The following is a 22,671-nucleotide window of genomic DNA, read 5'->3' as shown; positions in this document are numbered from 1 at the left end:
GGCTACACTGAAACTTGATGATAATATACAGGTTAACATCCTTACTATTATTAGAACTTCCGTATGATCATTACCAGGGATCCAGGTTTTCTGTTCACCATGGAAAATGTGGATCTTTTCATTTTGAGAAGAAAAACATAGGAAACAGTTGGTTTCCCCTTGCACGCTGGCAGAGTTCCAGCCTACAAGGATCTTGGGGGCATGGGAGGACAGCGATGAGGCAGGGGGTGCCATGTATACGTGCACACATGCATGTGGCAGCCAGGCAGCATGAGAGCAGCTCCCTCAAGGTAAGTCGGGGGGGGGGGTAGGAAAATTGAGGCCCCCATAGTGAGGGAAAAAGGGAGAGGGAGTTGGGCAGGGCTGTGGGTGCTGCCCAGCCAGGGTGGCACATGAGGCTTAGGGCCCAGGGCTGGGGCAGAAATGTGTGCTCAAAGGGCCCAAGGTTCCCTGCCCTGCTGCCTGCCTACTGGGGCCTCTGTGGCACAGGGCTCCTGGAGACGGGACTGACCCTCACTTTCCCACTGCTCTCCTGCACTGGGTCCCCGCCCCAGGAGGAAGGGCAGCAGGGTAGGGGGCCCCAAGCCTGCAGCAGGCAGCTGACATCTGTCACTGCCCCACCCCTCCGCCCACCATGGGCTCTGCTCCAGCCCTGCCACCTGTGTGTGGGGAAGTCAGGCTCCGCACTCTGTTTGGGCTGCAGGAGCTGCCACCTCCCATAGGTGGCAGGTGGGGCTCAAGTGCTCCTGCGGGGGGGGGGGGGGAAAGCAGGAGGCTGTAGACCTGGGTCCCTGGCCCCATAGCCTCAGTAGGGCTGAGGAAGCAGGGGGCTGTGGGTTCAGCAGTGAGGGGCAATGGCATGGGCAGGGCACCAGCATATCAAGGTTGCTCAGTGGCAGAAAACAGGTGGGGAACAGCTGCAGCTGGACCCAGATCCTAGTGGGTGAAAGGGGCAGGGGGAGCTCTGATTTTCCATGATAAAAAACACAAAATCAAATATAAAAATTTATAGGTATTTAGAATGTATTTTATTATAGTGATTGAGGCACTGGTAGGCTTCCAAACTCCTTTAAAATTGTAAATATATCAAGAAAACACTGTGTTTAACTGGTACATACACATACACAGTGGCTTTTCATTTTAAGTGCAGGAAAATGCAGGGGGGTGGTTATCAGAGAACTTATGATTTTTAAGCATAGAAAAGCAATATCCCTGATCATTACTGATTCTACTTTGTTAGGACATACACATGAAACTGATTTGGAAGAGTATTCCCAGCAGCACAGTGCCCTCTACCATCATCATCAAAATTGGATTCAATACAGCTTCAGGAAGGAAAAGTACCATATGTAGAACCACCAGTGCCACTTTCTCCCTGCAATACCTAGATGTTAAGTGAACTGGTCTTCCATCCAAAAACAGCCCCACCTAACTCAACTCTTCTTAGCCAGGGAGACCCAACAGGATCAGACTATGCTGTGGTATGACTGCAATCTAAAACCACTTAAATACTTTAACTGAAACACCAGATACTTACAGAAGTCACTAGGTGGATTGTGTGTAAGGTTCCTGTAGAACTCAGTTCTGTGAGCTTTCTTTAAACCTGTGCATAGTCCAAAATCAGACAGTTTTACATGACCCTACAGAAATTGAAGATAAACGTATTACTGAGAAGGCTTAAAGAGCACAATATATCTTAATAACTTACTCACTTAGGAAGTGTGTAAAATAATGATTTGTAGGATTACCTTATGCAACATTAGAGGACAACATAGGGACTGATGACTCTTTACATATCAAGAAATTATTAAAATGATTCTGCTCTGAAATAATAGCTTGTAATGAAAAAGCTGCTTAATTACTCCAAAGAGTTTGGGACTCATTTATGTTTTTAAGACTGTAGGGGAAAGAATGAGATTGGGAACAGAAAAACGTAATACAGTAAAAGCCGTGTTATCTGACACACTTCATGACGCGGCAAAAGTGAAACCAGAAGTAGGACTTCCAGTTTCACTGAGTCCCACTTCAGGCCACAGCCCAGGGCAAAGCAGCCTGTGTGGGGACCCCTTCCCTGTCCCCTAGCACACCGATGCCAGGGGAGGGGTGGCATGGTGCCTGTCCCCCGCCACACTGATGCACCGGACACGGTGGGAAGGGCATCTTTGCCCAACCAGGCAAAGGCACCTCTCAGGTAATCAGCATATTTGGTTATCCAGCAGCTCACATGAGAGCTTCTGCTGTACTGTTTTATTTAGGACATCTCACCTAGAGTAAAGTTACTCTATGTTACTATCACAAACGTGTTACATACCTTGGCATCCAGCAAAAGGTTATCCGGTTTAATATCCCTATGGATGAAGCCAAGCTGATGAATGGCATCTATGGCCAGTACTGTCTCAGAAATGTAAAACTGTGTCTCCTCCTCTGACAAAGTGTCTTTCTTCATCAGTAAGGTCATCATATCACCTATATCAAAGAAAATAAATGCATTTTATTAATCAAATAATGTTATTGGAAAAGTCAATAGAGTCCATTTTAATCTTACAACTGTTCTTTATGGTCTTCTATAATCAGACCATTATTACAAGGAACAGTTCTGCTTGCTTCAAAACCTGTTTGGCAAACTGGTCCCAGAAAGAATCAACTGAAAATTATGAATCTGGAATTTCAATTCAGGTACTCACTGAGGCAAACTAGCTTTAATTATCTCCCAACATGTAGCGCATGACAGTTTGTTTCCAGTAATAGTCACATTTACTGATACTAACATCAGCAGAGAAAAATAGGACAGACTTCAATTCTATTTAAGGATGATTTAAAATTTCAGAAATGCAGAAATGGTTACTACATTGGCACTACTACATAAAAATAATATAAGACCTAGCACAAAATTCACACTTTTTCTTTTTTTTAAGCACCTAAGAGCAAAAGGGAAACGTGAGAATTTGCGTCACAAATTACAGAACTTACAGCTTACCTCCAGGTAGGAACTCCATGATAAGATAAAGATTCCTTTTGTCTTGAAAGCTGTAAAACATCTTCACCACCCAGGCACCATCCGCTTCAACCAATATATCTCTTTCTGCTCGGATATGGGCCACCTGTGGAGAGTTAAGAAACAGCATCTTTAATATAAATATGAACCAACTTCTTTAACGTTAAACTTTCTACTGTTCTTCACTTTTTTATTACGTCTGATGAAGAAACTATTTTTCATACAAAGGGTAGATACTGCAAAGACTCCATATTAAGTTCGTAGCACAAAATCCCACTGACATCAACTGAATGCTTTACTAGAATAATACAGTCCTTATTGCCTAGAGGCAGCCTCCTGACTTAAGATGCCATCAAGATATCCCCACATGCGGGATTCCGTAAGTGAAGGGTGATTTTGTTTAACACACAATATTTGGGAATCGAACAAAGCATGTGTAGAAACAGAATACCTCTAGGACTGTTTTACTGAAATGAAACAAACAGACTCAGATTTATTTGTTTCTAAAAAAGGACATTTTTAGAAATGTTAATGTACAAGACCTTGCATCAAGATAAGCTCTGCAATATTACTATACTGATTATGAAATCATAGTTGCTCTCACAAATAGATGGAATTTAATTGTAAAAGTCACTAAGAAAGCCTTATACAAGCATATAATACAATACAGGATCTTGTCTTTAAGAGTGCAGAAATTGAGACCTGAAAAAACTTAAAAGAATTGTTGACAGTAGTTATGAAATTTCTTATTTATGTACTCAAAAAAAGCTGATAAGCATTCATATATTGGTTTTATCTCACAGTCAAAGCTAAATAAGATACATACCTTGAATCATCTCTAATAAGAGTGACTTGGCTGCTATCTTTACAACATTTGGAAAAAGACGTGAAGGTAATACTAAGTGGCAGTTTTTATTTCATAGCCTCTTTGCTTGACAGAAAATTAGTTTCATTACCAATGCAGGAAACAGATAAGTGATTGAACTGGTGGAATCTCATTCAGTTCATGGTACCCAAATTCAGTGTCCTGATGTAACATCTTTGCAGAGTATTTGTAAAATATTAGTGAACAGCCTACAAAATGAACTAAAGAATATGCCAAGGTGTTGGGTTTTCAATCTTAAACCTCTGTAAAATTAGTGTGTCCAGAAAGGGACCTCAATAAACTATTCTGAATCTGTACCACTGTCAGTTGGGAAAACTGTGATGCTCTAAAGCAGGGGTGTGCAAAATATAGCCCACAAGCCAGATCCAGCACACCAGCTGACTGGATCTGGCCCACAGGCAGGCACGCACCAATTAATTGCATCTGGCCCTGCCAGTGGCTACCCCTGCTGTGCTCTGTATGGGGCCAAGCCTTGACTCTCTTGCCTGGGGTAGTACACGGACCACGAGGCCAAGAAGATCGTGATGGTGGACGTCACCATCCCCTTCGAGCACCGGCGCCAAGCCTTCACCGAGGCCCGGGCTCGCAAGCGGGAGAAGTACGCCCCGCTGGCCGACACCCTGAGGAGCCGCGGCTACGACGTGATGGTGGACGCGCTCATTGTGGGGACGCTCGGAGCCTGGGACCCCAGCAACGAGAGCGTCCTCCGCGCCTGCCGTGTTTCCCGCCGCTACGCCAAGCTGATGCGCTGCCTCATGGTGTCCGACACCATCCGCTGGTCCCGCGACATCTACGTGAAGCACATCACGGGCCACCGCCAGTACATTGACCCCTCCAGACCAGCCGCCGCCGGACCGGACCCGGAGGACACCGCCGCCTGAACCGCTCCCCCCACCGCTTCGCTCCGCGTCGAGAGGACTTCGCCACCACGGACGACCCCGCCCCACCCGAAGAGGACCCCCGCGATCGGACTCTATGGACTGAGACGCTCGCTCCGAGCCACTTCCTTCAACATCGCGGACCACTGTAACAGGTATGTGTGTATCTATCTCCTTTCCCTCTCAGCGTCGCGAACCCCCCTCCCCCTCCCCCTCCCCCTTCCACATCCCCCCACCCCGGGGCTTAGTTGGCTAACATTGTATGGTATGTAACCTAGTCGCATCCCCCTCCTCTCCCCCATCCCTCGATTGTTAGTCCCTCGCTCGGGTGCTCTGTATTTCCATCTCAACTTTGTCATCTTTTTCCTGGATTCCCCATCCAAAACATCTACTAATAAAAGTCAATCTGCTGTGCTCCCAGCTTCCTCTGCCAGAGGGCGCCAGCCCAGCCAGCACAGCTTCCAGTCAGAGCTGCTGCTGTCACTGCCCAGGGAACTGTTGGGCTCCCCCAGTCTCCAAGGACACCTTTTCCTGTCCCTGTTGCAGTGCTCTGGGCAGCAGGTAGGGAGGGGAAGCTGAAGTGTTGAGGGGAGCAGGGTGGGCTCTGCCTGAAGCTCACTTTGATTCTGCTCATGAATGGCTAGGCGGGTGAGCATGTGAATGGAGGGTAGGGATGAAGGAACTTGGCTGCTCATAAAGCCTCACCTGGCAGGCACGGGACAGACAGGTGGGGTGGCAGCAGGAGCCAGTGTGCAGTTGGTGCAGCTCTGCTGGACAGGAACATAGCAGGAAGCAGCAGTAGCAACTGGAGCCAACGCAGGCTCAGCTGCAGTCTCACCAGGCAGGTGTGGGATACAGACAGAGAGAGCCGGTGGTGCCAGGCTCAGCTCCCTGTCCCCACTTCCCTCTCCTAGGGGCTTCTCTTGCTGCCCAGCAGTGGCAGCTGCTTAACCCACCCTTTGCAGCACACTGTGAGCCAGGCAGGCAGTGCTGATCTCTCTCCCCACTGCCCACAGAGGGGCTGGGTTCAGTCACATCACAAAGAGCAGGTAAGGGGGGAGGAGCCCGCCACACATGCAATCTCAACCCACCCCCACACCATACCCACACACCCAACACTATCCCCCACACTCCAATCACTCACCCCACCATACCCACACCCCACCACATCCCACTATACATCCCACCCCCCACCATACCCACCCACACGCAACAGTCCCAACCCCCCCACACGCACATGCGCAAGTCCCACCCCCCCCACCTTATCAGCACCATACCCACACCCCCCAATCACACTCCCCCTCTTACCTTTCCACACACAATATACAAGCAAGCCTCACACCCCCTCCCAAAAGTACTTCCTGGACAAGGGAAGAGTCTCCCGGTGACAAAAGGTCAGGGGTTAAGGGGCAGGACTTCCACTCAGAAGATGGCAACCAGGAGGCGTGGCTCCTGTCCAGGGGTGGGACTACCCTTGTGGCTCTTGACACCTCATCAAAACTCATTAAGCCGCCCTCTAGCAGAAACAATTGTCCGCCCCTACTGTAAAGGAAGAGCAGTATTATCCTGAAGCTCAGGATGGCTATGGAGTAAAATGAAGGGGCAGTTATATCATGGGCAGACACCCTATGCTACTTTGAATTTAGCTAGCACAGGTAACAAGTGAAGATGGGGTAGCATGGGCTTCAAAGGCCACAGAAGTCCTCTAAACCTCCCTGGTTACCACTCCATGTTCAAATCAGTGCTACTGCATCTGGAATAAAGACCCACTGAAAATCTCTGAAATAATTCAGCACAGTTTGCAAGAACTTAGAGAGATGGCTGTGTCCCCCACTGCCCCCTTCAGCAATTCCTCATTCTTGGAGAAACTGAAGCACTAATTATTTGAAGAACATGTCCTGACAGCTTAAAGTTTATTATGCAAACACTAGACATTCTTTTTACAAGATGACTTTCCTCCTCTGGGGGCAACACACCATGTGGACTATACATTGCAGGGATGGGTCCTCAGGATCTCCCCGCCATCGTATGGGCAGCACCGGGAGCACAGACTTCCTCCCAGAATTCCTTCCTCCCTCTCATCAGTAGTGAACAGCTCCTCACTGAACAGGTTGCACAGCTATTGGGCAGACCCCAGACCCCTATTATACAGGCAGTGTGCCACACTTCCCCCTCCCCCCACCCCATAGGCTTCCTCCACTGTATGGCAGCAGAAGAGGCAGCTGCAGGGACCACCAGATGAACAACTCTATTCCAGACTTTACTGTTTTATTCTTTAAGATTCCTAGCTTCTACTGTAGCAGTCTTGCACCACAGCAATTTTGTGCCAGCCTGTACAAATACACAGCAAGAGAGTGAACACAAACAAAACCCCAACTCCTTTCCTATCTATATATATTTTCAAACTAGAAGTATAAACACAAATAAATATAAACACAGCACAAACCTGCTCTTTTTCAAGCATATCAGCTTTTCTCAGTATCTTCATTGCATAAATATGACCAGTGTCTTTCTTCTGAACAAGGCGTACCTGAAATAAAAGAAAAATGCATGTCATCTAACCCATTTACTGGGTGTTACCATCCACTGCATATTCAAGAGCTTATAAAGTTAACTAGCTTTTAAAAAGCATTAGGAAAACATAGGAAAAAAAATGGAGAAAAGTTAAATATTCAGTACTATGCATTTTTACATCATATTAAAAGTTGTGTTTCTAACTTTCAGCAATCAATAAGTGTTAGGTAGGATGTTCAATATTCTGATAAGTTAATAGCCAAACCGAATGCCAGATATTCAGTAAATAAAACTGCTCATTTTGGAAAGCAATCACCAATCACATACCTACATTTGTACATTTATCAAAATAGTTATTTCATAGTTACTCTGCAATAAACACACCATATGGACCTTTCTTATAATGCCCTTTTCCACTTCAGTTTAATCCACTTCCAAGCAAAGAAAACACAAACCTCCCCAAATGCTCCCCTTCCTATAACTTTCAGAGATTCAAAGTCATCCAAACCAAGTCTAGTCCTCTTTAGTCGCAGGAATTCTGTTTCTTTGCGAGCATGCTGTGACCTGCGTAGTTTTTTCTGTGAAAACACATCATTAAGAAGTTAAGTGTACAACTTTCATTGGAATATACATAGTTTAAAATGTCTGGAATACCCAAATACAGCTTAGACAACAACTGATCCACTACCTCTGATTAATGGCATATCTAGACCACTGTTTGCCTGTCTGTTCACAAACCAGTTTTTCCCCCTGCCCTCATTTGAGCAGTGAGCTGTTTGGCTTGGTGTGAGGGAACAGGGAAAAAGGAACCCTTTGTGGCCAAAACACAGTAAACAGACCAGCTTTTCTCAACCTTTTAAGTAGCAAGTACCCCTAACTTCTGAAAATGTTAATAAGTACCCCAACACTCAATTTTCCAGGGGATTTTATATTTACAGACTAATGTGTGCCATATGCTGGAAGAAGGGCTATGTATATAAAGCCGTGATAGGTCTGATCTGGTGTGAACAGGGTTACTACCTTTTATACCAGGAGTGCACAACTCAAGTATGTACCTGGGCTAGAGGTGATGTAGGCCAAAGCTAGAAGAGCTGAACCCAGTGCCATGCAAAGCATGGCACATCAAATTATTACTGGGAAATTTAAAATGTTTTGCCATGGTTTTGAGAGGAAAAGAGGGCGAGAGAGAGAAGAAAAGAGGGCAAGAGAGAGTGTTGGGGTACCCGTGTACCCCCTGCATGTGTCTCATGTACCCCCAGGGGTACGAGTACCACAGGTTGAGAAACTATGATCTAGACCAATCCCCACTTTCTGACTGTAACCAGCAACTTATGCTTTACAAAAAGGCATGAGAAGCATCACAGTAGACAGCTGTGGAGTAATCTGCCCCAATGAAGAGCTAATCCTAACAGACTTGATTACAGCAAACACAAAAAAAAAAAAAACCCTCCAAGAAATGCAGAAGCAGAAATTCTCCAGTTTGGACACAGGGAAAAATGGACAAAGACAGAAGTAAGAGAGAAATGAAGTAGTCTGAGAGTAGCAGGCATCCATTTTTACTATTGACATAAAAAAAAAATCTACTCATCTTATTCAGGCATCTAGATGCTTGTTTCAAAGTCCCAAACTATTTTGGCATCTAAATGAAAACCTTTGATGCTTTCTGAGAGAAGCTGAGCATTACTGCTTCCAGTGATATTAGTAAGCCTTCAACAGTCAATCCTAAAATAATGTTTTCATATAATTTTTTTTAATATCGCTTCAAGCCACAAGATGGCATTATATGCTCCCTTTCTCTCTACCTCACATTCCCCAAAAAGGTACATTAAAAGCACCAAAGTAATTTGAAGACTCTTATTTTATCATGATGGCCTCTTCGACAGTATAATACAAGAAACTATGACATGAAAGGGCACAGTAAAGAAATGTAAAAGGACAAATCACTGGTATGCAGCAGATTCAAGTCGTTCTTTGACATCTGTGTGAAACACAGATAAATCTCTTTGCACTGCAAAGCTGGTACAAGAGAAGGAAAAACTAGGATGTGGTGTTTTTAAAGATAAAACTTTGGCTTACTGAAGATACCACTACTGTGACAAATTCATCCCTTGTATGAATAGGCGCTTCCACAATAATACCTCAGCAAACAGGGGCAGCAAATGGCAAGCAGTTTTCAGGCAATTTGCTGGGAACAAGAAGAGGAAGAGGAAGGGGAAGAAGGGGAAGGGGAAGGGGAAGAGAAGCCAGGCACCAGATCTTGCCCAGGGATGGGGAAATGATCCAGAGCTGCCTGTGCCTCTAGGCTTGCTGAGTGTTTGTTTGGTGGGGTGTGTTTTTGGGGTGTATGCTCTGAGAAGCTAGGAGTGTTGCTAGCTGAGTGATTGCTGCCTGCGCCTGACAGATGCCTTAACAAGGGGGCAGAGCCAATCCAGGCCCAGTAGGGTATAAGAGAAGACTCCAAGTGACCAGGGAACCAATGAACAGCAGCAAACAGGGCAAGCAGTTTGCCTGTCTGTTCACAAACCAGTTTTTCCCCCTGCCCTCATTTGAGCAGTGAGCTGTTTGGCTTGTTGTGAGGGAACAGGGAAAAAGGAACCCTTTGTGGCCAAAAAACAGTAAACAGACCAGCTTTTAGGTGAGTTCACAAGGTAAGGTATGTTTGGAAGAAGGGCAGTAAGAAAGAGGCACATTAAAAAACTCAGGGAAATGGCTGGAGGACATTGAATGCCAGAGCCACTGCCATTGCCTCTGCTTGCACCTGTGAGGGCCAGGTGCAATCCACCAAGTGACTTGCATAAGTATCTGGGTGCAAGGGTGAAGGATTGCTAGGAAGAGACTGGATCCATCTGATGAAGAGAGGGAACAGCATTTTTGCAGACATGCTCCCTAACCTCATGAAGAGGGCTTTAAACCAGGTTAACTGGGGGCTGGAGACAAAAGTCCTGAGGTACATGGGCAAGTTGGTAACCTGGAGGAAAAGCAAGCAGGAGGGGGCAACAGGGGAGGTCTTCTCATTCTTCTGAGAAATCAAGGCAATCAACTAGTTACTTCAGGTGCCTGTACATGAATGCACAGAGCCTGGGAAACAAGCAGGAAGAATAGGAAGTCCGTGTACAGTCCCAGAACTGTGATGTGATTGGAATAACAGAGATTTAGTGGGATAGCTTGCATGACTGAACCACTGTCATGGATGCATATAAACTGATCAGGAAGTACAGGCAGGGGAGAAGAAGAGTTGCACTTGATGTAAGAGAGTCATATGATTGCTCAGACCTTCATTATGAAACTGGAGATAGGCTTATCAAAAGTCTCTGCGTTAGGGTCAGAGGGGAGAACAACAAGGGTGATGTTGCGGTGGGGGTCTGCTATAGGCCACCAGACCAGGAGGAAGTAGTGGATGAGACTTTCTTCAAACAGCTAGCAGAAGTTTCTCCGATCACAGGCCCTGGTCCTCATCAGGGACTTCAGTCACCCTGACATCTGCTGGGAGGGCAATACAGCCATGCACAGGCAATCCAGGAAGTTTTTGGAGAGCGCTGGGGACAACTTCCTGGCGCAAGCGCTGAAGCAGCCAACTAGAGGCCATGCTCTTTTTGACCTGCTGCTCTCAAACAGGGAAGAATTGGTGGGAAATGTACTAGGAGATAGCAACGTAAGCAGCAACGACCATGAGATGATTAAGTTCAGTAGCCTGAGGAAAGAAAGGATGGAGAGCAGCAGGGTAAGGACCCTGGACTTCAGCAAAGGAGAGTTTGACTCACTTGGGAAACTCATGGGCATGATCCCCTGGGAAGCCAGCCTGAGGGGGAGAAGCCTTACTGAGAGTGAAGAAACAAACCATCCTGATGTGCATGAAAACTAGCAAGTATGGCAGGAGACCAACTTGGCTTAGCAGGGAACTCTTCAGTAAGCTAAATCACAAAAAGGAAGCTTATAAATAGTGGAAATTTGGACCAACAACTAGGGAGGAGTATAAGAGTACTGCTTGGGCACAAAGGGATGAAGTCAGGAAGGCCAAAGTGCAACTAGCAAGAGATGTGAAGGGTAACATGAAGGGTTTCTACAAATATGTAGGTAACAAGAGAAAGGTCAGGGAAAAGGTGTGGGTCCCTTATTGAATGGGGAAGACAACCTAGTGACAGAGGATACAGAAAAGGCATAAGTACTTGATGCCTTTTTCACCTGTCTTCACAGGCGAGGTCAGCTCCCAGACTACTGCACCTGGCAGCAGTCTGGGGAGGAGGAGAGCAGCCAACAGTGGTGAAAGAACAGGTTAGGGATTATTTAGAAAAGCTGGACATGTACAAGCCCATAGGGCTGGGTGGGATGCACCTCAGGGTGCTGAGGGAGTTGGCTGATGTGACTGCAGAACCACTGGCCATCAATCTTTGAAAACTCATGGCAAAGTCCCGGATGACTAGAAAAGGGGAAACATAGTGCCCATATTTAAGAAAGGAAAAAAGATTCAGGGAACTATAGACCAGTCAGTCTCACCTCAGTCCCTGGAAAAATCATGGAGCAAATCCTCAAGGAATTTATTTCTAAGCACCTGGAGGACAAGAGAGTTATCAGGATTGGTCAGCATGGATTCACCAAGGGCAAGTCATGGCTAACCAACCTAACTGCCTTCTATGATGAGATGACTGGCTCTGTCAATGACAGGAGACCAGTGGATGTGGTATATCTTGATTTTAGCAAGGCTTTTGATATAGTCTTCCACAACATTCTTGCAGGCAAGCTAAGGAAGTACAGGCTGGATGAATGGACTGTAAGGTGGATAGAAAACTGGCTGAAGCATCAGGCTCAGAGGGTAGTAATCAATGGCTCATGTCTAGTTGGCAGATAGTATCAAGTAGAGTGCCCCAGGAGTTGGTCCTGAGGCCGGTTTTGTTCAATATCTTTATCAATGACCTGGAAGATGGCACAGAGTGCACCCTCAGCATGTATGCAAACGACACCAAGCTGGGGAGAGTAGTAGATATGCTAGAGGGTAGGGCTAGGATTCAGAGTGACTTAGACAAGTTCAAGGACTGGGCCAAAGGGAATCTCATGTGGGTCAATAAGGACAAGTGCAACGTTCTGCAGTTAGGACCGAACAAATCCCACGCACTGGGGGATTTGTTCCAATGCACTTAGGACTGAACAAATCCCACCGGATGGGGGCCGACTGGGTGGGCAGCAGCTCTGCAGAAAAGGGCCTGGGGGGGTTATAGTGGACAATAAGCTGAATATGAGACAACACTGTGCCCTTACTGCCAAGAGGCTAACAGGATATTGGGCTGCATTGGTAGGTATGTTGCCAGCAAGTCAAGGGAAGTGATTATTCCCCCTTATTTAGCACTGCTGAGACCACATCTGGAGTACTGTGTCTAGTTTTTGGCCCCCCACTACAGAAAGGATGTGGACAAATTGAAACGAGTCCAGCGGAGGGCAGGGACATCCCAAGTGAAGGTCCCACACTTTGAGGAGCCCTGCAGAGCTGGGAGGAGCAGCAGTGGTGCGGAGCTGGGTGTAATGATGGCTCCGCATCCAGCCACTTGCTACCTCTCACCCCTGCTGCAGCAGTTCTTTGGGTCAAGGGCTTGTGGGATCAGAGCAGGGGTGGGGCCCTGCATGGGCTGGTTTGCCCTGGCCCCTGCACCCTGCTCGGGTCAGCTCTGGCAGAGGGCAACAAAAATGGTGGGAGGGCTGAGGCACATGACTTATGAGGAGAGGTGGACGGAACTGGGCTTCTTTAGTCTAGGGAAGAGAAGACAGAGGGGATTTAATAGCAGCCTTCAAACTACCTGGAGGAGGGTTCACAAGAGGACTGTTCTCAGTAGTGGCAGATGACAGAACAAGGAACAACAGTCTCAAGTTGCAGCAAGGCAAGTTTAGGTTAGGTGTCAGGAAAAAATGTCTAAGAGGGTAGTAAAACACTGAAACAGGTTACCCAGACATTGTAGAATCTCCATCATTGGAGGCTTTTAAGACCTGACTAGACAAACCCCCATCTGGGATGTTTTAGTTGGGATGGTCCTGCTTTAAGCAGAGGGTTGAACTAGATGACCTCGTAAAGGTCCCTTCCAACCCTAATTATCTATGATTCTACTCCTATGTTTCAAATTAGGCATATGCATAAATACCTTGCTGAATCAGCATCTTAAAATGGATCAGAGCTACGCTTCATCTTTTGCCTATTTCTTCCAAGAGTTTGGGGCCCTTTTCTCTTTTCAAATGTCCAGCTGAGTTTCAAACTAACTTGTACCTCAAAAAACAAGCATTATGTACTTGCGTGCAATGTCATACTAGACCATAAAGCTTGGACACCTTATTTTAATATTTAAAGAAAGTTCACAATGGAAACCATTAATACGCTATCTGGTTACAACAGCAGCATTTAACTGATAGAATCTCTCTGTCTCTCTGGGTAATGTGGTAGTGGTAAGAGCCAAACTATGTATCTATTGACCACCAACCTGAATAATAATCATGAAAGACAGTGAAAACTATTAAATTAGTATTACCTCCTCATCCGCCAGGCCTTCTTCTTCCATGGCCACTTCCAGCTTTTTCTGCCTACATAGAAAAACATATGGATAAGCAATCTTTAATACATATATAATTCAGTTAAGAACATCAGTTCACTACACTCATCTCCCTACTGTATCTTTATTAGGAGTTGGAGAAGCGAAATCTAATAATGGCAGTTTGCAATATGACAGCATTTAGTGGACCCACTTCCTGGAAAAGTTATCCTGTAGAAGTTATCCTATTCTCTAGGCCACGGGCCTATTTCTGCCAACTCCCTGGTTATACATCTTGTATTTCCACAAGTACCCAGGCAGACACTCATGTCTACATGCCCCAACTGTATATTTTAGATGGTATAATTCTACTGCACCAGAGATCTGTGACATCCTACAGCCATAAAGACATGGCAAGGTCTTTCTCCCCAAGAGCAATCTAAATTTTGTAAACACTCACACAAATACATGATGCACCTTTTATCAAATGTGACCAGACCCTTTGGAACTTATTTTTATTTACATAGGCTTCATAATGACACCACAGATCTGAACATCCTGACATACAGTGCTCTAAACTGCTTCTTTCATGTCTGGTTTCATTAATTTCAGCAAGACTATATGATGAAATAAACTGATACAGGTGCTAATACTGTAGGATTCTACCATTAATAATGCATGTGTATATATTTGTTTTGACCCACTGATTTCATTTTTGAGAAATCTAGTAGAAGTCTCTCAGTAGGTAGTCTGCACTAGGTAGTCCTGTCTATCTGCCATCGAGTTGCTCACTTACGCTAAGTAACAAGGAAAGGTTTAAAGAGATGAAACACAATCAAAGATGAGGTTATTCTCTACTGAAAACTTCTGTTGTTACAGAAACAATTATTTCATTATTGACCACAATCTGAAACATAGTATTCATTATAATTCAGTATGTGGTAGTCTGACTTTTTATTTACTAGTCCTTCCGATGCTGCAGTGTACTAACAGACGGATATTAGGTGAAAGTCCACCTGATCCTAGCATCACACAGTTAAGGAACCTGTTTCAGTAGTTAATGGCTTGCAAAGGAGTGATGTGGCTATCAGTGTGCATCTGGCTGTTTTTGTCTTCCCAGTCTAAAATGTTGAGGGAAATGCCAGTTTTATGGTGACAGACTTTAAACATGTATATTAGTCTTAGTGCTACATAATAAAGAGAACATGCTCTCAAGCAGCTTGTGATTGAAAAATCAATACAAACTTCCAAGAAATACTTTGTACACAGACTAAAATGACTGGACAAACTCTATAAAAAGGAGAGTGAGTATAAAAGCCTTAGAGTGATAGAGAAGCCTGATGCAGTACCTTGTTTCTCTTTCTTCATGCTGTAAAATTAGGTTGCTGTAGAAGTTCTCCAGCGTAAGTTTAGCCACAGTCACTCTCTCCCGGGTGTGGTTGCTCATGGGAAAGGATGTTGTAGTCCCTGCAGTCATCGCCATAGTAACATGTACTAAAACAGAGCATATAAATTACTCAATAGAAGAAACTTTTTATTCCTACTCAAAAATGTGAGACTGTGTTCAATTCATGAGGAAAGCACTGCCCTTTATACAATAAAATCCATAAAGTTCCATATTGTAATATTATGGTAAACTGGTAGGAGGATGTGCTACCTACACAAAATAGCAGAAAACAAGTAATGCATTAGCAAAGCAAGGTGGAGAAACAGGCTGGCTCTGGGCAACTAAACGAGAAGCAGCTATCTACAATTTAAAAGAAATTCACCACTGGTTGACTCAAGTCCAGCCAGGTAAACCTAGAAGAGGACACAAGATGAATCCTAACGTAACATGTATGGCTGCAACCATCAAATGTTAAGGTCAAAGAAATGAAAGTCGATCCTACATGTTAAAAAGGCTAGAAATAAAAGTAAGTCAAGCATAAAAGTTTAATTATTGCCCATCTTACATTTAAGATAGATTAGATCCATCTTGCTTCTAAAGACCACTGAATATAATAGAGCACGAGAGTACTGGCACTTGTGATATTTTCTGATGTTATACAACTTTGATAATTTAGTGGAAAGGATTTTTTTTTCTATTAAAATATCCAGAAGAAACAGAAAATGTCCCCTCTTGCAACTGATGAGACACTTGGGGAGTTTTCCAGCCAAAATGCATTAGACAATTACCATGCTTGTCTGCTTCCCTCAGGCATATCTATATCTGTATCCATCATGCTCAGAAGCCGGTAAACTGCATACACCATGATGTCTGTACCTGCCTGGCCTCAAGGATGCGTTTGCAAGCCACCTTGGCACGTGCACCTGGTGTCAGGCATTGCGAGGGGACGTATGATCTTTGGAGGGGTCTGCGATCACCCCAGGGAAAGTCCAGAAACTCTCCTGCCACAACTTTCATCTAATCTTTAATGGTGGGTTCCCCTTCTGAGGACTCTCTCAGGTGGGAGAGAGTCCTCCTGGCGAGGTATCGTGGGGCTTAGTCTCCCCTACACTCCTTCCATACGCCAGCCTCCAGAACAAGGCAAGCAGTTTCCATGTGGTACACCCTCCAGTTGCGCCAGTCCTGCACATTCCTTGTGCTCCTGCAACAGAAGATTCGCCCTGACCTCTTGGTGTTTTCCTGTGGCCAGCTGGCCACCTGCCGTGGGTCTAAAGCAGTGCCTACCTCTCGGAGCGATGCTTGCACCCCGGCCACAGCAAGAGGAAAAAAAAAAGGAAAAACCAAAGGAAATGCCAAAAAAAAAGAACACCAAAAAAAAAAAAAGAACTTTAAGGAAATACGCTAGCCACCTCTTTCCTCACAGCCCTTGTGCCTTGGGCTTGAGCCATCCCGTGACATTGCTCTGGGTCCTCACTCCTGCTGATGACCTCTCTTCCTGCCAGCTCTTCAGCTGCACACTGGCGCTGCCTGAGCTTGGCGTGGAGAGCACCTCCGACTCCAGGCGTTTTACCCACTCTCCCCAAACCTCCGCTGGTGCCGGCTTTTATTTTGGCTGGGCAGCATTCCCCGGTGACATCAGCTGCCTGAGCCAGCCCCACCCAGAAGTAAGTGCAGCTTATAAACTGCACAGGTGGCTCTTCCTGGTGTGGCTCGTCCCACGCCTCCCAGCCTGAAATTGTTAAGTTTGCCCTGGTTTCAAGGCTTTCTCTGTGAGGGTGAGTCACCCTCATCCCCTGTCCTACCACGGGGGGGGGGGGGGGGTTCCCCATCCCCCAGTGGCTGTCTCCCCAAGACAATGTCATTTATGAAATTATGCTCATTTTGAAGCACTGCCGATAAATGTATTGTTTGGCCATTTTAAAAGTTTCTGTCAATGAGAACCTGCCCACACCCACACTTTTTCTTAATATCCTATTACTTGAAAATATGATGGTGGGAAAAAAAAATCTACCCAACTTTTAGCCATTTCTACTCATCATTATGTGCCAAGTCATCCCACTCAAATGGAAATCTTCTATATTACCTTCTATATTTCTGTGGAATACATGTGCTCTGGACAGGTTTCTCTGAAGATCCAAATTCATGAAGACAATGAAAAGTAAACCTACGGCAGACTATTTTTTTAGCTCAAGTACAGTATATCTGATATACCCAGGATACCAAAAGCACCCTTTTGGATCATTTTGAAGCACTGCCACCAAAAAGCACCGTTAACCCATGCCCAAAATAGATTAAGCTTCATTAATGGTATAAATACTACCCTGTAGTAACAGCAAATGACAGGAGATCTATCATTTGCAAGTCTGGTGTTCCCGACTGGACAAAACAATAGTGTAATTTCATTTCCTGTTCGTTTTCCCTATGCTTTGATGCACACAAATGCAGACATTATCAAACAGCGAGTCAAAGTCACTTGATTTTATTAAGCTCGAAGAAAGAAGATAACAATTCTGGCACTAAAACACTGAGCTATGCACAGCACAGTTAATTCCATCAAAAAGTAGGTCTAAAGAAGGGGAAGGAAAAAAAAGAGTTCCCATCTGGTTAATTAGTGAGTTCAAGGAAAGCTTTTAACAAATAAAAAAATAACAACAACAACAACAACAAAAATATCGTCATAGTATCAAATAGAGCCACCAACATGGGGGGAAATTAGTGTACTAGATGTCCTCTTTCAAATTCTCAGCTGTCTTCTGATCCTACACATTCTTCTGCGTAGTACTTTCTTCACATTGATGTTCAGAATGTGACAGTATAATTCAGGCAGCTACCCATTTCAGCAGAGGAAACAAAGCCACTGCAAAGCCAGCTCTTCAACTGGAGTGTTGATCTGATCCGGTGACGCACTGAGCTCCTTAGATTTCCACAATTAAGAGGTGAAGAAGAATTAGAGTCTTGCAGGGGAGAAGCACTTTACAAAATTATGCCATGAATTTTCACATATGTGCGTACGCGCACACACACACACACAAAACAAACCCTACACAGCCAAGGCAAAAAGAACACTTTAATATAAAAATAAAGTAAAATGTTTGACATTTGCAAACCACTGATATGGGGGGAAAAAAATATGAGAGACCTACTCAAAACTTTGACAGAAACACCACATTCACAAATCTTACTATATTAAAAAACAGACTGTTTTAAAAAAGCTGCCACTCATTTTTCTCGGAAGTGCCCTTAAAAACTTATTAGTTCACCCAAGAACATACTATTTACAAAAATGAATCATCCTCTTCCTGCAGCACCAGAATTGCATTAGATTTATGGGACTACAAAGAACACAGAATTTAAATCAATAAGTCATATTTGGCTGAAAAACTTCTAGCTTGGAAGCCAAAAGTTCCAAGCCCTTTTACACTGTCAGCTACTCTGGAAAAACAAATACCTGCCATAGATTCTTAATTTGGAGACGTTAGAACAACCTAACCGACATGCACCTCTATATTTAGTGCAAACAAGCATTACTGATTGGGAGAAAAGGAGACTTCTGATATAAACAAGCTGGTTTCCTCCTAGAAATATCTATATGTAAATGTTTTCGATCCGAGCCTTCAAGAGGCCAAGAAAAACAAAAACAAAAACCCTCTATGCATTCCTATGTAAAATCTCTGGGTTTATTTCAGGGGTAGGCAAAATACAGCCTGCGGGCTGCATCTGGCCATGAGGCCATTCTATCCGGCCTGTAAGGCCCTAAAAAATTTAGAAATTAATATTTCTCTCTTTGGCTCCTGTCAAAAATGACAGGAACCAGGGGCAGTAGGACCCAGGGGAAGCCCAGTGGACTCCCACAACAGCAGGGCCCACCTGGCTCTGCCCCCCCATCTGGAAGCCCCTGCAGGGGCTTCTGCCCTGGGACCACATGGCTGCCCCATGCCAGAACCACAGGTAAGGGGGAAGGGGGTAGGGGAGGTCCCCAGCAGGGAAGAAGCCTGGGGAAAAGTGGCCCGGGGAAAAGCTGAGCAGGGGCGAGAGTGGGGGGAAGTGGCCCCTCTCCTGCCCCATGGCTGGTGCCCCATCCTGCAGTCACTTGCAGCCCACCTGGAGCTGCCTGTGCCTGCTCAGGACAGCCTCGCAGGGGCTGGAAGCAGCTGCAGCAGGGAGCGCCAGCCATGGGGCGGGGGAGGAGCCGTTTCCCCCCCCCCCCACACACTCAATTTTTACCTGGGCTCCTTTCTGGTGCAGAGGAAAACAGTCCCTCCCCACCCTGTAGCTGGCACTCCCTGCTGCAGCCTCTCACAACCTGCGCAGGGCTGTCTGGAGCAGGCACAGGCAGCCCCAGGTGGGCTGTGAGTGCCTGTAGTGCAGGGCGCCAGCTATGGGGCGGGTGAGGGGCCCCTTTCTCCCCCTCCCCGTACTCAGTACCACCTTGTAACCCAGCTACACTGGCAGCCTGGGCCCTGCGCGGCTTCGGACTCGCCCGTCAGGGTTGCGCGTGGAGACAGAAGCTGCAGCCACCCCACTTGATGTGATGGGCAGTGTTTGCCACTGCTGCCTCTGGGCTGACCAGCACACAAGCTCCGGGCGGGCAGCAGCAGCCAACACTGCCCAGCACAGCAAGCGGGGGGGCCACAGCTGCTGCCACCGCATACAGCCCCAGTGGGCGAATCCAGAGCCAGCGTGGGGCCCAGGCTGACAGCGGGTTACAAGCTGGTGCTGAGCACAGGGAAAAGCAGCCCCTCGCTTGCCCCGTGGTCGGCACCCCGCGCTGTAGATGCTTGCAGCCCACGTGGGCTGGCTGTGCCTGCTCTAGACAGCTTTTTTTTTTTTCCTGTTTTTTTTGCGTGTGGGCTGCAAGTGGCTGTAGCAGGGAGTGCTGGGCATGAGCTGGGGGAGGGGCCACTTTTCCTTGTGCTCAGCACCAGCTTCTTCCCTGCCAGTGAGCAGGGGCCAGTGCCGGCAGGCCCCATAGCAGAGTGGCAGCAGAGTGGCAGAAGCACAGGGACCCAGCCGGCAGGGGCTCTATGGAGCCGGGCCAGCTCTCTCCTCTCCCTGCTGGTGCAGCCCAGCCTAGCTCCACAGACCCCTGCCAGCTTGTGCCCCACTTTGGGCCCCACCGGTGCTGGCCCTGGGACATTGGTCCCAAGACATTGGAACATTGGTCCCAAGATGGTGACCAGGGGGCAGGGCACTTGTCAAGGGGTGGTGCACCTGTCAAGGGGCAGGGCTAACCATGCGGCCCTCAACAGCCTGCCAAAACTGGGTAAGCGGCCCTCCACCCAAAATAATTGCCCGCCCCAACAGTGCTAACATTGCCGAATACCCTTGCAAAGATCTCAAGGGATCCCCCAGATGTGATGGCATCCTGGCTGAACATCACTCATTCTAGTCATTTGATGTCATACTTTCTCCTGACATCAGAGGCATCAACTAGTTTCAAAGAGGGGTGTCAGTAGAAAGGAAAAAAGTAAAGAAAAGATTAAAAATAATTGATAAAAGAACCACTCATAAGTAAATGCATGTAATTCAGTAAAGCTCTGAAAATCCCAGTTACTGACACTACATATAAGAACGACGTGTTAGCATTTCTGGACAGGAATCCATCTGACATTCATTTCTGTATGGTTGCTTGATAAGTAACAGACACTGCAGCAAAGCAACTGGTCAAATGCAGTGTCAAAACAATGCTACCCAGTTCTGTATCTATATTAGCGCTATCCAGGAAAGCAGCAAGGATGGGGCAAATTAAGACCTTCAGAACATGACCATCAGTTAAATGGGATGGGGACCATGAGATAAATCCTTCAACAGAACGGAAACAGAGAGAAGAGAATCACACCCCTTCCCCCCACTTCTAGATACACACATACATAATTGCATGATTTACATCAAAAAAGCAGTGATGTAACTATGATGAAGGGACAATCAAAGAATCAGCAATGCAGGGAAAGGGGGAGAAGCAGAAGCAGCCCAGACACAGTAAGCAGCTTGACAAACATTGAGTTAATTCCCACAGTTTTTTTCCATTTTAGTCTGTGCTTTAGCTGTGCTCAGTGCAGTGCATCCACCAGGTGAAGCCAAAGGCTAAGGGAAGTCAGTTTACATGACCCACCTTAAAGAGGAGCATCTTTCTACACTATAATTTGCTCCATGTGCAGAACTGGGCATTACGCGCCGCTCACCTCTATACCCTCATCTATCCTTTCCTTACATACACTTATGCCTTGCTAAGTATTCAGACTTGCTCATCACCAGTTTATAATTTCCTTCTAGGGAAATGTTTTAAAAATCCAGCATCAGTTTCAGTACAATCCAGGAAGTAGAAAAGAAATATATATTAACATTTTTAATTGCCATATTAAAAACTTAGAATGATATACAGACAAAAAACCACATTGCGCAAAAGTGTCTGTTAAATGCACCAATATTTTGTGAATTGCCAGGTCTTGAGAGTAACACTTTATAGTACCGGGGCGGGGGAAGATTCTTATTTTTAAGTGTTGCCAAACAAAACCTGATCAAAGTTCAGTGAAATCAACAGAAAGATTTCCATGATTTATTCTGGTGACTAGTTCACAGGCCAGTAAGACGTTTTCCAAGTACAGCTTCTGGGACAAAGGTCAGAAAGGAAAAAACTATAATATCCTTGTATAACTGGTAGTTTGCTTTAGCATCATCTTTTATAAGCCTCTATTCTACTTAATGATCCTGCCTTCAAGATGCAACTTCATACCTTTGCAGGTATAATAATAAATCAAGTGCTTCACATGCACATTTTTCTCTCAGTAATGCTGCCAAAACAGTTCTCTACCAAGATCTTTTCAACATATTTTTACTACTCTACTGGAGAAGGGAAAAATGAAACACAAGGCTACAGTAAGCAAGGGGAAGATTAATTAGCTATTATTTCTTTTACTTTTAAAAAGTTTCTTTTACTTTATTCATTCCCTCTGCTTCCTTTTAGTTTGCCCTTTGTTTCCCCAATAAGCAATTAGGGAGTTTGTTCACAAGTTTTACTACATTTTGTTACAGAATATATTACATTTGCTCACCTGTAGAGGAAGCCAAGTAACAGAGTTAGGTTAGCTGTCCCAGAACAGGCTTTCCTATTTAAAAACAAAAGGCATTCAGATGTTTTGACCATTATAAGTCATTCTTGCCCTCCCTGTGGAACAGCCATAATGAGTCATCCTTTATAAGCACTGCTTAAAGCAGATACAGCTCCATGACTGGTCTGGCCATACCAAAAGCACCAGACAATCCCAAGTCCTCAGACTGTGAGAAAAGCTGCTGAAGGTATTCTTAGATATGGAATGCAGCAGTGGAGTGGGTGCTCTTTTCCATCAGTCATTGTTTCTATGTTAGTGCAGACATTGAGAATGTTCAAAACATTGAGCATGCCTAGAAAACAGCGTGGAATTTAACTCACTGGACTCCACCCACATTTTATGCTCAGCACTCAACAAGTAATTTTTTGAGGACACACAACTGCAGCAAGCCATTGA

At 45.6% G+C, this 22,671-nt stretch overlaps 1 protein-coding gene across 4 annotated transcripts in view; it reads right to left on the bottom strand.

Annotated features, from left to right (window-relative positions):
• STK38L (serine/threonine kinase 38 like) overlaps positions 1-22,671 on the bottom strand; it is a 95,571-nt gene that overhangs the window by 39,523 nt on the left and 33,377 nt on the right. For all 4 annotated transcript variants that reach the window (XM_090043699.1, XM_090043698.1, XM_090043697.1 and 1 more), the window contains 7 exons: positions 15,129-15,273; positions 13,780-13,831; positions 7,729-7,851; positions 7,206-7,289; positions 2,978-3,101; positions 2,312-2,466; positions 1,538-1,640 (listed from right to left, as the gene is read on the bottom strand). In XM_090043699.1, coding sequence (XP_089899825.1) covers positions 1,538-1,640; positions 2,312-2,466; positions 2,978-3,101; positions 7,206-7,289; positions 7,729-7,851; positions 13,780-13,831; positions 15,129-15,262 — 775 coding nt within the window. In that variant the 5' untranslated portion in view covers positions 15,263-15,273. The remainder of the gene's footprint in view (positions 1-1,537; positions 1,641-2,311; positions 2,467-2,977; positions 3,102-7,205; positions 7,290-7,728; positions 7,852-13,779; positions 13,832-15,128; positions 15,274-22,671) is intronic.

This window comes from Crocodylus siamensis, chromosome 4 (genome assembly GCF_052110815.1).
Source record: "Crocodylus siamensis isolate JL-2025a chromosome 4, ASM5211081v1, whole genome shotgun sequence".
Taxonomy (NCBI): domain Eukaryota; kingdom Metazoa; phylum Chordata; order Crocodylia; family Crocodylidae; genus Crocodylus; species Crocodylus siamensis.
Note: the sequence above shows the minus strand (reverse complement) of the source record. Positions and strands in the feature narration are given on the sequence as shown.